Source organism: Sus scrofa, chromosome 1 (genome assembly GCF_054392235.1).
Source record: "Sus scrofa isolate SSC_HxYL_T2T_F1_AM1 chromosome 1, Sscrofa_HxYL_maternal_Yorkshire_Landrace_v2.0, whole genome shotgun sequence".
Classification (NCBI taxonomy): Eukaryota; Metazoa; Chordata; class Mammalia; order Artiodactyla; family Suidae; genus Sus; species Sus scrofa.
The window spans coordinates 90839541-90852614 of record NC_139383.1 but is presented as its reverse complement, the minus strand read 5'-3'; the positions used below and the strand labels follow the sequence as shown (position 1 = coordinate 90852614).

At 38.8% G+C, this 13074-nt stretch overlaps 1 protein-coding gene across 3 annotated transcripts in view; it reads right to left on the bottom strand.

Moving 5' to 3' along the window:
• The window catches only part of TMEM30A (transmembrane protein 30A), a 42046-nt gene extending 35424 nt beyond the window's left edge, over positions 1-6622 (bottom strand). For all 3 annotated transcript variants that reach the window (XR_014807982.1, XM_084964734.1, XM_021092352.2), the window contains exon 1: positions 6323-6622. Coding sequence is in view for 2 of the 3 variants with exons in the window: in XM_084964734.1 (XP_084820860.1) it covers positions 6323-6559 (237 nt within the window). In the remaining variant the exon portion in view is untranslated. The remainder of the gene's footprint in view (positions 1-6322) is intronic.
• Between the last annotated feature and the right edge of the window lie 6452 nt (positions 6623-13074).

Below are 13074 nucleotides of genomic sequence, written 5' to 3'. Positions count from 1 at the left end.
TCATTTCTACCAAGAGCAGCTTACTCTTCCTTGGACTCTTAGCTATGAGCTAAGTATAAACAAGGAATACTAAATACAGAGGATCCTCTTTAAATCTTTGAATGTTAGAATCCAGGTTACACAAGAGTAAAATCAGGAGTGCCCGTCATGGCTCAGTGGTTAAGGAATCAGACTGGAAACCATGAGGTTGCGGGTTCAATCCCTGGCCTTGCTCAGTGGGTTAAGGATCTGGCGTTGCCGTGAGCTGTGGTGTCAGGTTGCAGACGCAGCTTGGATCTGGCGTTGCTGTGGCTCTGGATTAGGTTTGCGCTACAACTCCAATTAGACCCCTAGCCTGGGAACCTCTATATGCCGCAGGTGTGGCCCTAGGAAAAAGACCAAAAAAAAAAGTAAAATCAAAAGATAAAAATATATTTTTATCAGAAACTAGTGAAACAGACAATAACCAGAATAAAATAATTAAGAATGATAAATAAAACAGTATGATGAAGAAGAGACTTGTGGCTTCTCAGTCAAATATGTGCGTGGGGGTGAGGGTGCTTAATCCACTAAAATATAATGAATATGTATGTTGAAAACTTTGACCATACTAACTTGAAGCAAATGTTTAGTATTTAAAGTTATGCTGAATATCATTCTGAATAATGTCCTCATCTGACTCTAACCATTAATTTTCAACATTAATTTATTACACTAATGAGTGTGAAACTGTAAAAGTTAAGAATACCTCACCATCTTTTTCAAGTTATCCCTATGCAATTGATACCTTGGCTTTACCACCAAGGGCCCTAGACTAGAAAGATGTTGCCTTTGTAGCAGGAAGATATGTCTGTCTCCTACAATTGCCAAATTAAAGAAAATATGCATTCCTCGCTGCTAATAATAAATGAAGATATTAAATTTTAGTGTTAACATTTCTTTATGAATGATAAAAGTAACAACTTTACTTTTCTAGTAACTTCATTTTATTAGATTATGGACAATCTAAAAAGCAACTAAATAAATCTATAAACCCAATCTATAAACCCAATGCAAGGAGAAGATACACTGCCAAATACTATCATTACAAATTTTAAGTATCTTTTTTACCTCTTTTTCAGGAGAGTCCAACATGCTCTATGAGAGGAGTAATTTTTTAATATAAAATTTCTGGGAAAAGAATGAAGACCCACTGATTTTTACACCTAAAAAGACTAGATTTCCTTTTTTTTTTTTTTTTTGGAATTTTTTTTAACAGAATAAAATACATATATTTAAACACAATTACATTCACACAGATTATTATATCATGGATCTTAAGAAACAGATTAAGTGACTCCCTCTGGAGAAGTGGAATAGAAAATATGCTGAGACAAATAGAAAATTTATTCTATACTTTATCCCAGTTTGTATGGCTTTCATCTTTTCTATTTAGTATTATCTATTACATTTCAATTTTTCTTTAAAAATTAGCATTATGTTAAAATTGTGTATATTATGCAACTAGAATTTATAAAGAAGAAAGCCTTATATACCATTAAATATTTTATATAGCATAATAAAGAGAATAACTTAACTGGTAAGGATAACAAAAATAATATACCCTCTGAAAATAAGTAAAATATAAAATGCATGAATTGGTTAAAAAAACAGCGTAACTATATAAATATGTCCTCACAATTTGTTACATCTTATTGATTCTTCAGTATAGGCATTACACCATTCTAGGTGATGTGATAAACAAGACATTATAGACCTTACATTGTACCATGGAGAGAAATGGTTATTAATAATACAATTGTAGAACTATATTATTTAATTGTACAGTTGCATTATTTAATTATAATTATCATAACTTCTTTGATGGAGAGGAAATCAGAATCAGATGTAAGAAGACTTCAGCATTCCAAGAATGATGTCAAATGACCCCCTTCATGGTAGATCATGCACTTATTTACTAGGAGATGTATTTCTTCTCCAGAGATTCCTTGTTTGTGTATCAATTGTAGATTTTTGGTTTGCAGTTATTCTGAAGTTTTGAAATAAGAGTCTATATGTATATGAGATTGTTTTAAGTTGTTGTTTTCTTAATTGCAAATTCATCTCCAGTGTCCTGCATTTGTACCCACCTCTTCTCATGATTTCTGATTTTGGTGGTATAATTGTGCATGGATGATTTCCTATCTTTACTGTATATATACTTTTACTGGTGAGCCTTGTCATTTGTGGAACTATTGTTTCCTGTTGCTGTCTTTTATGTTCTGCCTAGAGAAGTTCCTTTAGTATTTGTTGTAAGCCTGGTTTAGTGTTGCTGAATTCTCCCAACTTTTGCTTATCTGTGAAGGTTTTGATTTCTCCTTCAAATCTGATGAGAGCCTTGCTGGATAGAGTAATCTTGGTTGGAGGTTTTTTCCTTTCATCATGTTAAGTATATCATGCCAATCCCTTCCGGCCTGCAGAGTTTCTGCTGAAAAATCTGCCAATAATCTTATTGGGGTTCCCTTGTATGTTGTTTCTTTTCCCTAGCTGCTTTCAAGATTTTCTGTGTCTTTAATTTTGGTCAGTTTGATTAATATGTGTCTTGGTGTATTCCTCCTTGGGTTTATTTTATATGGTAGTTGTTGTGCTTCCTGGATTTGAGTGATTCCTTTCCCATTTAGGGAAGTTTTTGGCTATTATCTCTTGGAATATTTTTTCTGACCCCTTCTCTCTCTCTTCTCCTTCTGGCACCCCTATAATACAGATGTTTGTGTGTTTAACATTGTCCCAGAGTTCTCTGAGACTCTCTTCATTTGTTTTCAATGTTTTTTCTCTTTTCTGTTCTGCATCCATAATTTCCACTAATCTGTCCTCCACCTCACTTGTTCATTCTTCTGCCTCCTGTATTCTGCTCTTGGTTGCTTCTAGTGAATTTTTTATTTCAGTTATTGTATTTTGCATCTCTTCTGGTTTAATTTTTATATCTTGTATGTCTTTGGTCAGTGTTTCCTGTAAGTTACCCATCTTTGCCTCCAGTTTATTTCCAATGTCTTGCATCATCTTCATCATCAACAATCTAAAGTCTTTTTCCTGGATGCTGAGAATCTCATCACTTAGCTGATTTTCTGGGGTTTTTCCTTTCTCCCTCATCCGAGCTATAGTTCTTTTGTCTTTTCATTTTTATAGGTTTTTGGTGTGGTGACCTTTTTACAGATAATAGAGTTGTAGCCTCTCTTACTTCTGGTGTCTGCCCCCCTTGTGGCTGAAGTCGGTATGGGGGGCTTGCTGCAGGCTTCCTGATGGGAGGGACTGATGCCTGCCCACTGGTAGGTGGAGCTGATTCTAATCCCTCTGGTGAGTGGGGCTTAGTCTCTGGATGGGATAAGAGGCAGCTGTGTGCCTGAGGGGTCTTTAGGTAGCCTGTTTACTGAGGGACAGGGCTGTGATCCCACCTGGATTGTTGTTTGCCCTGGAGCTTCTCAATGCTGTCTGACGGGTGGGGCCAGATTTTCCCAAAATAGCCACCTCTAGAGAAAGGCACGCTGCTGAATATTCCCGAAAGCTTTGCTTTCAATGTCCATCCCTCACAACAAGCCACATTCACCCCTTTTTTCCCAGGATGTCCTCCAAGAACTGCAGTCAGGTTTGACCCAGATTCCTATGGAGACCTCGCTCTGCCCTGGGACCCAGTGCACGTGAAAGTCCGTGTGTGCGCCTTTTAAGAATGGGGTCTCCATTTCCCCCAAAGACTGGATTTCTTATCTTAGCATTTTAAGCTGTATCACAAAAGCATTCTGATTTGACAAAGTCTCCTTTGGCCTCGTAATTTAATGTAATACAGCAATGAAAATCCCTAAAATTTTCTAAAATAAGGAAATAAGCTAAAGAGGTGTGAGCAACTTATAAAATGGAAGGGAACGTTGCAAAGAACTTCTCATTACACATTTACTTTTAATAACCCTCAACATATTTTAAACTACACTTGTGGCTGACAAAGGGTGGAGAGCAGTCAGAAACAAGTGGTGTGTTTTGGGAAAGCTCCCTAGGTTTTTCTAGTAACTTCAGACTACCAACTCTCTACATAATCAACACATTTCTTAAAAAATTTATTCTACTTGCACAACAGTATGTATGTCAGTACTGGTACAAAATTTCCAATCACTAATTTTCATTTCCTCTGGTTCCAAAGGTGATGCAGTCTGAATATGCAGTCCTTTTCTTTAAACAACATTAAAGTTGGAAGTCATAGACGGTTAGGATTGAACAGCATCTTAGAGACCATCCATCCGGCTCTTCAAGAAAAACAAAAACTGAGACTTAAAAATATACCTAATATCACAAACTAGGCTGGGACTTCAACTCTATCGAATGCGCCCTGTTAACTAGATCAAGCTGCAGAAGACTCTTCAGGGAACTTGAAATCAGCACATGAGAACTATTTAAGAAATTTCCATTTCACCACTATTTAGTGCAAAGAACCTTATTTTATTTCAGAATAAGTTCTAAAGTTTTAAAGGAAGTAAACATTTATCGTCATAGTATAGTAATTACTGACAGAAGTTGAGTTCTGATAATGTAGTAAAAGCTACATATATGCGTGGTCATATAAAATTCCAAATTACTGCCACTTTCATCTCAATATCCTAGGAAGTTTAAATAAGATGATGAAATCCCTAATGCTAAATTATTTTTTTCTACTTAACTACTAATACTGCAATAAGAATCTTAGCATAGTGTGAAAGCCTAAGACTGGAAATCAAGACAACTAGGTCTGGTTTCTGTCTCAATTTTACAATATTCTTCTAGTTTACTAATAAGTATCAACCCCTCTGACTTCATTTCTCATTTCCTGAATAAAAATAACTACTGTACAAACGTAGTGCCAGGAATATTATCTGTATTGTTTCTAATTTTTACATTTCACAAGATAGGCATTATTTACTTATTTTACAGGTGAGGAAACTGAGGCTCAAAGAGACCAGGTTTTCCAAGAAACTGAGCTAGTAAGTGGCTGAGCTAGAATTTAAACCCATCTCTGTCTGACTCCTGCCTAGAGCCCACCCTCCTTGCATTACACCACTCTGCTCACATTCTGGTACGTGTGGTCCTGCATGGTTGGGAGAACAGAAAGTACTACATGTGAAAGACTACTGAGGAAATAAAAAAGATAAAACAAAAATACATGCTGAAAAAACCAATGTGATGCTTTCTCTAGTTATTAAACGGAAAGAATTTTTTTAGGAAAAGATTTAAAAACTATCCTGTAAATACTATTCTTATTTCTATTAACACAGCAATGAGCACTGTACAATTTAAAAAATATAATGATTTTGCTTTTACAGGTAACCTTGTAAATTAAACTGGAAAGTATGCCTATTCCTGTAGCCGAAATAAAATTGCTCTGAAAGCCCTATTAAATAGCATGCATAAATTTTAAAGTAGTTAATGAATTAGAGGGTAAAAGACATAATCTGATAGAACAGAAGAAATCAAGAGATCTTTGTAGCAGTTCTTCCCCTTTCAAGCAGATAAAAATACTCTCAGATATTCAAAAAAAGATAATGAGCAGATGTTTAATGCCGGACACCAAAGTACCAACATTCTGTATCAACCTATGTTCCTTGCAAAGGGATAAAGATGACTTTCTCTGACACAAGATGCTTCCCCAAGTTTATCATGTCTTATGTCTGTAAAATGTTCAGTCGACACCTCACAAGTTATTCTGTATGTGGTCATTGATTTTTTTCTTTTTTAAGCTTAAAATCTAAGGGCGGGGGTGGGGAACTAGGGCGAATGTAAGGCAAGGTTATTAATCAACGTAGCCTAAAAGCAAAATCCGAACTGAAATTTCGGATTACCTTTTACCGGTATCATGCCCTACAACTAAAAGCATCTATTAGATCAAAATTAAAGGTACTGTACACACTTCGGCCATAGACCCTAACACGTGATCTGGTAACACGACTTCTGTACATAAATTCGGCAATGACTCTTTGACCCTGGACCTTCCCAAGGCAAAAGCCAAGGTCCTGGGCTAAGTAAAGGCTCTGCGTCTAGGGATAATTCCCGCACAGGTAATGATACTCTGACCGTGCCAATCCTCCTGGGGCTTTATCTCCCTCTAACTTCTCTTTTTTTCGTCTCGGCTGGAGGTAAAAACCACACCAACCGCCCATGAAAGGGGCGTTCTTCCCCGGACCCACACCCTGCACTACACACTCACTCTCTCCAACCGGGTAAACAGTGGAGCAAGCGCGGGCAAAAGCGCGAAAGGAGAAAACCGGGGAGGCGGCGGCCCCGGGGGGAGAGCCCCGGGTCAGAGAGGGAGAGGCGCCTGCCTTTGGCCGCGCCCTCCCCCGCTCACCTCGATCTCGCGGATGTTGTTGGAGGTGACAAAGATCCCGATGCCGATAGGGATGAAGATGAGGCCAATGATGAAAAAGGTGGGCAGCACCGTGCCGGCCGTAAGGATGGGCTGCCAGGCTGGCAGCCGTTGCTGCTTGAAGGCCGTGTTATCCGGCCTCCGGTTCTTAGCGGTGCCCCCCGCGGCACACGGGGGCCCGCCGTCCACCTCGTCCTTCGCGTTATAGTTCATCGCCATCGACCCCCAGGGCGCGGCCCCGCGACGCGCAGGTGGACCGCCCAGGGGACCCGCCTGCCAACCCCAACCCGAGACGCGCAGGCGCCGCCGCCACCTCCGCTGCGAAGGCGGAAGAGGCGGGACACCCTTCCGCAGACTGCCTCTGACCGGAAGCGGGCGTCGACCGGGTACGCCGCCGGGAGGGAGACAGGACTGGGGAAGAAGACTGAGGGACAAGGGGAGGGGGAAGGGAAGGAGGATGGAAGGGGGGAGGGAAAAGGCCGACGCACCCGGACCATCTGCCCTGTGACGACAAAGTGAGGGCCTCGACCGCAGAGCGTGAGACTACGTTGGCGCATGCGCGGCGCTGGGGCGAGCGCAGGGAGCGGGTGGCCTCGGCGCTTGCCCCACAGGCGCGTCCTCGCTGCCTCGCGAGAGCTTCTATTCGCGCATCTCTGCTGCCGGGTGGACGTCATGACGGCCGCCGCCTTGGTCAGGTCCGACCCCGGGCGGGGCCAGCCGGTCAGCCCAGGAGACTGGGCTTGGGCGCAGACCTCGAAGCCTTCTCCATCGGGGGGTCGGGGCATTGAAAAGACCCCACCGAGGGAGCCTGAGCCTCGTGCGAGTGGCAGTATTGGCTTGAGGTGGAAAACCGCGACTTTCTCCAATTAAAAAAATAACCCTCCGCTCAAGGTGCAAATAAGTGTTAAATGGGATGTATGATGGATTAACCTTTAGTCCTCAAGAGTAAATCATGTCACTGGGTTAACCCTGTTCGCTTGCCCTCAGTTGAGCTGTTCTCACTTATTTCTTTACTATTAATGGTCGCCAGGTTACTGTGTACCAGCCTTTTTGTGTCCACGCTTATCTTTTGCACGTTGATTTAAGAGGTTGTTTTTGTTTGGTTTTTTTTGAGGGGGGCGGGGGGAGGTTGGCCATTCTAGCGGCAGATGGAAGTTTTTCGGCTAGGAATCAAACCCAGCCCACAGCAGTGACAAGTCAGGATCCTTAATCTTCTGAGCCACCAGAGAACTCCCAAGAGCTCTCTTCCCCCTCCTGCCCCCGCTATAGTTCCGAGTATAACATTGTATGTTTCGGGTATACTACATAGCGAATCACAATTTTTAAAGGTTATGTTTATATTTAGAAAATGTTAGGTATATTCCCTGTGCTGTGCAATATAGTCCTGTAGCTAATTTTACACATAGTAGTTTGTACCTTTTAATCACCTACGGCTACCTTGTCCCTCACCCACTGATAACTACTAGTTCTCTATATCTGCGAGTCTGCTTTTTTGTTATATGCACTAGTTTTATGTTTTAGATTCCACATATAAGTGATGTTATACAGTATTTGTCATTCTCTAACATATTTAGTAAGATACCCTCCAAGTCCATATTGTTGCAAGTGGCAAAATTTCATTCCTTTTTAATAGCTGAGTAGTAGTCCATCCTGTGTGTGTGTGTACTCCTCTTCTTTATCCATTTATCTATTGATGGACACTTAGGTTGCTTCCATGTCTTTGTTATAAATAATGTTATCATGAACATGGAGGTATAGATATATGTCTTCAAGATAGTTATTTCATTTTCTTTGGATATATATCCAGAAGTGAAATTCCTTGATCATATATATATGGTGGTCCTACTTTTAATGTTTTGAGAAACCTCCATACTGCTTTCCAAAGTGGGTTCACCAATTTACAATTCCATTAACAGTGCACAGGTGTCCCCTTTTCTTCATATCCTTGCCAACACTTGTTATTTGTGGTCTTTTTGATGATAGTCATTCTTAAAGATGTGAAGTGATATCTCATTGGTTTTGATTTGCATTTTTCGTGATGATTGGTGATGTTGAGCATCTTTCATTTGCCTGTTGTTCACCTGTATGTCTTTTCTGGAAAAATGTCTTTTCAGGTCTTTAAGAAGTCTTTTGTAATAAGCTGTAGCTCTTTATTTTACTTCTGATACTTGAAAAACCTCAACAAAGTAAAGCATTACTATAAAATGAGAGTCTGTTTAGACATTTCTAAACTACCAAGTATTTAATGACCCAAGAACATATGCATGATACAAAATGTGACTAAATCATTATACCAAAGTAGTATAGGTATATAGCATAACCCAATTAAAAAGTAAATAGTCGTAACCTCTGTTGACTAGATGGAGAATGTTTTTTCTCTACTTCTTTGCACTCTTGTATTTTCCAAAATTTCTGCAGTAAGTGTATATTTGCAAAAAAAAATTGTAAATTATATATAACTCGCATTAAATTGGCACATTTGAAATCCAGACCAGAGAGTAAGTCACATCATTTGGAAAAAAAATACTCAAACTTTATTTTCTTTAAGGCTTTGTCTGGAGCATAGATAAACACAGCATGGTCGTTCAGATCACAAGAACAACAGGAACAATATTATGCCTTGTGGAAGGTTAACCAAGGAAAGGGGAATTAAAACAGTGCTTGGGCCTCATAATTTACAGTTACATGTATTTTCAAAATGACTGTAAGTCTCAAGAGGTGAACCAATCTAATATTTATCTGGCAGATAACTCATGTCCTCACCCATCGGACATCCATTCTCTCTCAAATTCTTAGCACAGCACTGGTAATATAAGTGAATCTATATGTTGTTTGGATCTATGTAAATTTCCTTTCAATTGCAGGCTCAAGTGCAAAACATTCGCCTGTGAATGGAGAAGGCATGGAGTCCTATTTGGGTAAATTCTGTAGGCTAGTAAAAATGTAATAGGAAAGAACAAATCTAACTCCATATTGGATCTGTTTCTTTTATGTTTACCTTTTTTTTCTAATATTGCTTTTGCTATGAGTTAAAGAGTGTTGCTCACAGCCTGAAATGTATAAATCATCCCACTCTCAAGACTCTGACCCTTAAAGGTATTAACACTTTTCCATACATAGAGATAAAATGTTGCAAAACAGAGAATAGCATTTGTTTTGTTGGATGTTTATGGGAACATTGTGATGAGACCTACATGGACAGGTGCAAGAACACAGGATTCTGAACCAAGAATTTTGCAACAACCATTACACTTCCACCCTTTTAGTATAAAAGCCTCCTGAATTCTAACTTGGGTAAAATGGTTCTTTGGGATGCTAGTCCACTATCTTTTCCATCTGCTGACTTTTAGAATAAGGTCGCTATTCCTTGCCCCAGCAACTAGTCTATTTATTGGTCTGTTGTGGGATGAGTGTATAAGCTTGGACTCTGTAATAAATAAAAATGTATGTAACACCATTGGGCATAATGCAAAAATATAAGGCAAATTTTTTTCTCCCTATTTCTCCCTACATCATCATACCCACCAAATGTGATTGATCCTTAAGTGGTTTGCTATTCTAGCATATCATGTAAATAGTCAATTATTTTGCTTTCAGGTTTTTGTTACTGTTGTTCTAGTGATCCGAATGACCATGCTGTACTTATTTGTTTCCTTTTTCTACAGTTGTGTTTTTTTAAAAAGGAAAAAATATTTAACTTCTTAACTCTTTTTTTCTGCTAAAAAGTCCATTTCAACTGGAATATAGACGTGTGTAGCTGTGCCCCTTGTGATCTTAGTACCTCCTAACATTTTAGCAACTGCAGTCAATTTAACTTCTGATTAGACCTTGTCTAGTCACACATGTTAATCACCCACTTCCTGCCTGGCACCCCTTGTTCTCATGATAGAATTTTTGATTGCCAAAATACTGATTCTTGGTCAAGCAAGAGAAGATAACTCCAGGGTCACAAGGAGAGTATATGAGTTTATTTTGCAGAAGGACTGGATGCCTTTAAGGAAGGTAAGACGGAGCTGCTGGTACCCAGAAGTCTGGTTGCACCAGGTGTTTTTCTGAGACTGAAGAAACACAGATTTCCCCCTCAGTGTCCTGATACCCCCTCTCTCTTGCTTCCTAACCACATAAAACTCCCTATATTAGCTTCTTTGTTAAAATGGAACTAAGTTCTTGCTCTTCAGTGCCCTCGCTTTGGCTAAATGAAACAAATATTTCTCTCTCTCTCCAAATATCAGAGTCTCCATGTTTGATTTTAGTTGCATGTTGGACACAGGAGCCTGAATTTGGGAGGTTTGGGAATGTTAGTAGAACTGAAAGCTTCCTTAGAATGTTATCTAAAACATAGCTTTTCAGACAAGGTCCAAATGGATGAAATAACTGTTTCAGACCCCTTGATATCCTTCCAGTTCCTTCCCCTCTCCTGTGCTCTGTCATCATAGCATGCTGCTTTACCTAGCTAATTTTTCACCTCTACCTCATTATCTGTATATATGAGCTGTAGATAATTAGTATTGCCAAAATTAATTTGTGAAAAGCTCTATTTAATTGGCCCAAAGGAAATTAAGCACTTATTTAAATACTTAAAATATATTTTTTAAAAAAATCCAAATGAACTTCAGGATCATGGGATGTAAGGTAAACTATTAATGAATGAAAACAAGTTTAAGTTATCAGTTTAATTAATACAGATATGTCTTTAGAGTTATCAACGTTAACTACCTACTAGAACGCAAATAAAATCGTATTCCTGTTAACAAAATTTGTCAGTAAGAAAAATTATGATAAACTTTTTAAGTAATTTATATGTAAATGAGATACCAGATTAATAGCAGGTTGTAAAGTTTCTTTACCTTTTAAATAATGTGTTACAACTTTGTGTATTTGCTTTTGAAGTCTTTCATTGTTACTTTGTTAAAGTGAATGAGTATGTTCCATAGTGACCTATCCTCCTATTTGACTAAGTGTTTTGAAACCTTTTTGATATTTTTGACAAAATTCCCAAAGTTCAAATTCTAACTGAAGTTTAACCTCTATCTTTGAGGTTTTCTAAAGGGCCCCTGGAACACCTCAAGAGAATTGTTTTCTCCTTATGAAGGAAAGATATTAAACTAATTGGACTTATTTGGTATGTTAAATTACATGGAAAATACTGTCAAATGTGTGCTAATAAACTTTATACTGTGTGAGTAAATGTCATAGTATGAATATTTTAGAGATTATATGGAATTTCTAAAAGTTGACTATGTCCTGGTAGATATTATCAGCAGTAATTGTACTTAGCATCTTAAAATGTTTGCCACAACAACAACCAACTTTCTTTGTCAATAGCACTGTAATCAGATCTTTAACCTTGCCTTTTTAAGTTCATTGTCATTTATGGATAAGTTATCGGAGTTCCTATTGTGGCTCAGAGGTTAGCAAGTCCGACCAGCATCCATGAGGATGCAGGCTTGATCCCTGGCCTCGCTCAGCTCAGGGGGTTAAGGATCCGCTGTTGCTGTGAGCTGTGGTGTAGGTCACAGACGCAGCTCGGATCCTGCATTGCTGTGGCTGTGGTGTAGGCCGACAGCTACAATTTGACCCCTAGCCTGGGAACTTCCATATGCTGTGGGTGCAGCCTTAAAAAGAAAAAAGAAAAAAAAAATAATGCTTTATCTTCAAGAAGAGTTTTAGAAAGGACTTTTTGACAAGTACAGGTTTCTGATAACTTTCAGATCATACTGCTAAACTGGGTAAGAAATTAAAAATTCTAATGGAAAACCTGGTAACTTCATAAAACTGTTAACAGAAAATTAAGATCAAAGACTAGTCAGAAAGGACTGAGATAACTAATGAATACGGTCATAATTTTTTTATCTGAAATATTAGTCGTTTTTCATCTGTTTTCCAGATATAAGGAAACCCTTCCCCTCAAGCTAATTATGACATAGCAATTTGGTAAATTATACTTTTGTAAGTAGAATTGTAACATTTATCATTTCTCTCTACCTGTTCTTTCCAGAAATTGGAGACCCTTAGGTCCCCTGCAGCCTTATCAAGTGAATAAGAAATGCCACCTCCTGGCAGGTGCAGGAATCTCGAGATATATTGGTGACCTCGAGAAGAGAGGAATACACCCAAATCTATAGATATTGTAGGCAGAATCTGATGGCAAGCCCTTGACATGGCTTTCCTGGCCTTGATGCCTTTTAAAAGTTCAGTTTGAGATTTCTTATGAAAATTTCCAGGACAGCCAACTTAAGTAGCCTGTATGATTACTCCGTGCACATTTCATCTGTTAATAGACTTACTTGGCAGGAAACTCATCTCTCAGTGTTTTTGCAAAGAGCATCTGAGAGTCTGGGTTTGGACATGTGTATAGGCCTTGACTATCTATCTGACAGGCACTGTAGGAACTCAACAACTTTTCAACTTTAAGCTACAGGTTTTAATGAGGGTGAACAGTGATAACCTTGGAACATGACCAGCTTGCTGTGACTTTTCTTGATCCTTCAGAATTTTTGATTTGAACTAGCCAAGAGGCACCTTGTTTTGAGCTGAGCTCCTATTTTTCTATGGAGTGTAAAATTAATCTCATCCTAAGAAACTTGGGGAGTTAGTATAAGAACAGAAAAATCTCTTGCTGCTATCAGTCTACTAATGTGTTCCGAAGGCTTTTATCAACTTTCCATGTACTGTAAATGCCTCTTACATAAATAATCAGGCTAAGTTTATTGAAGCCAGATTTATTTTGCAAA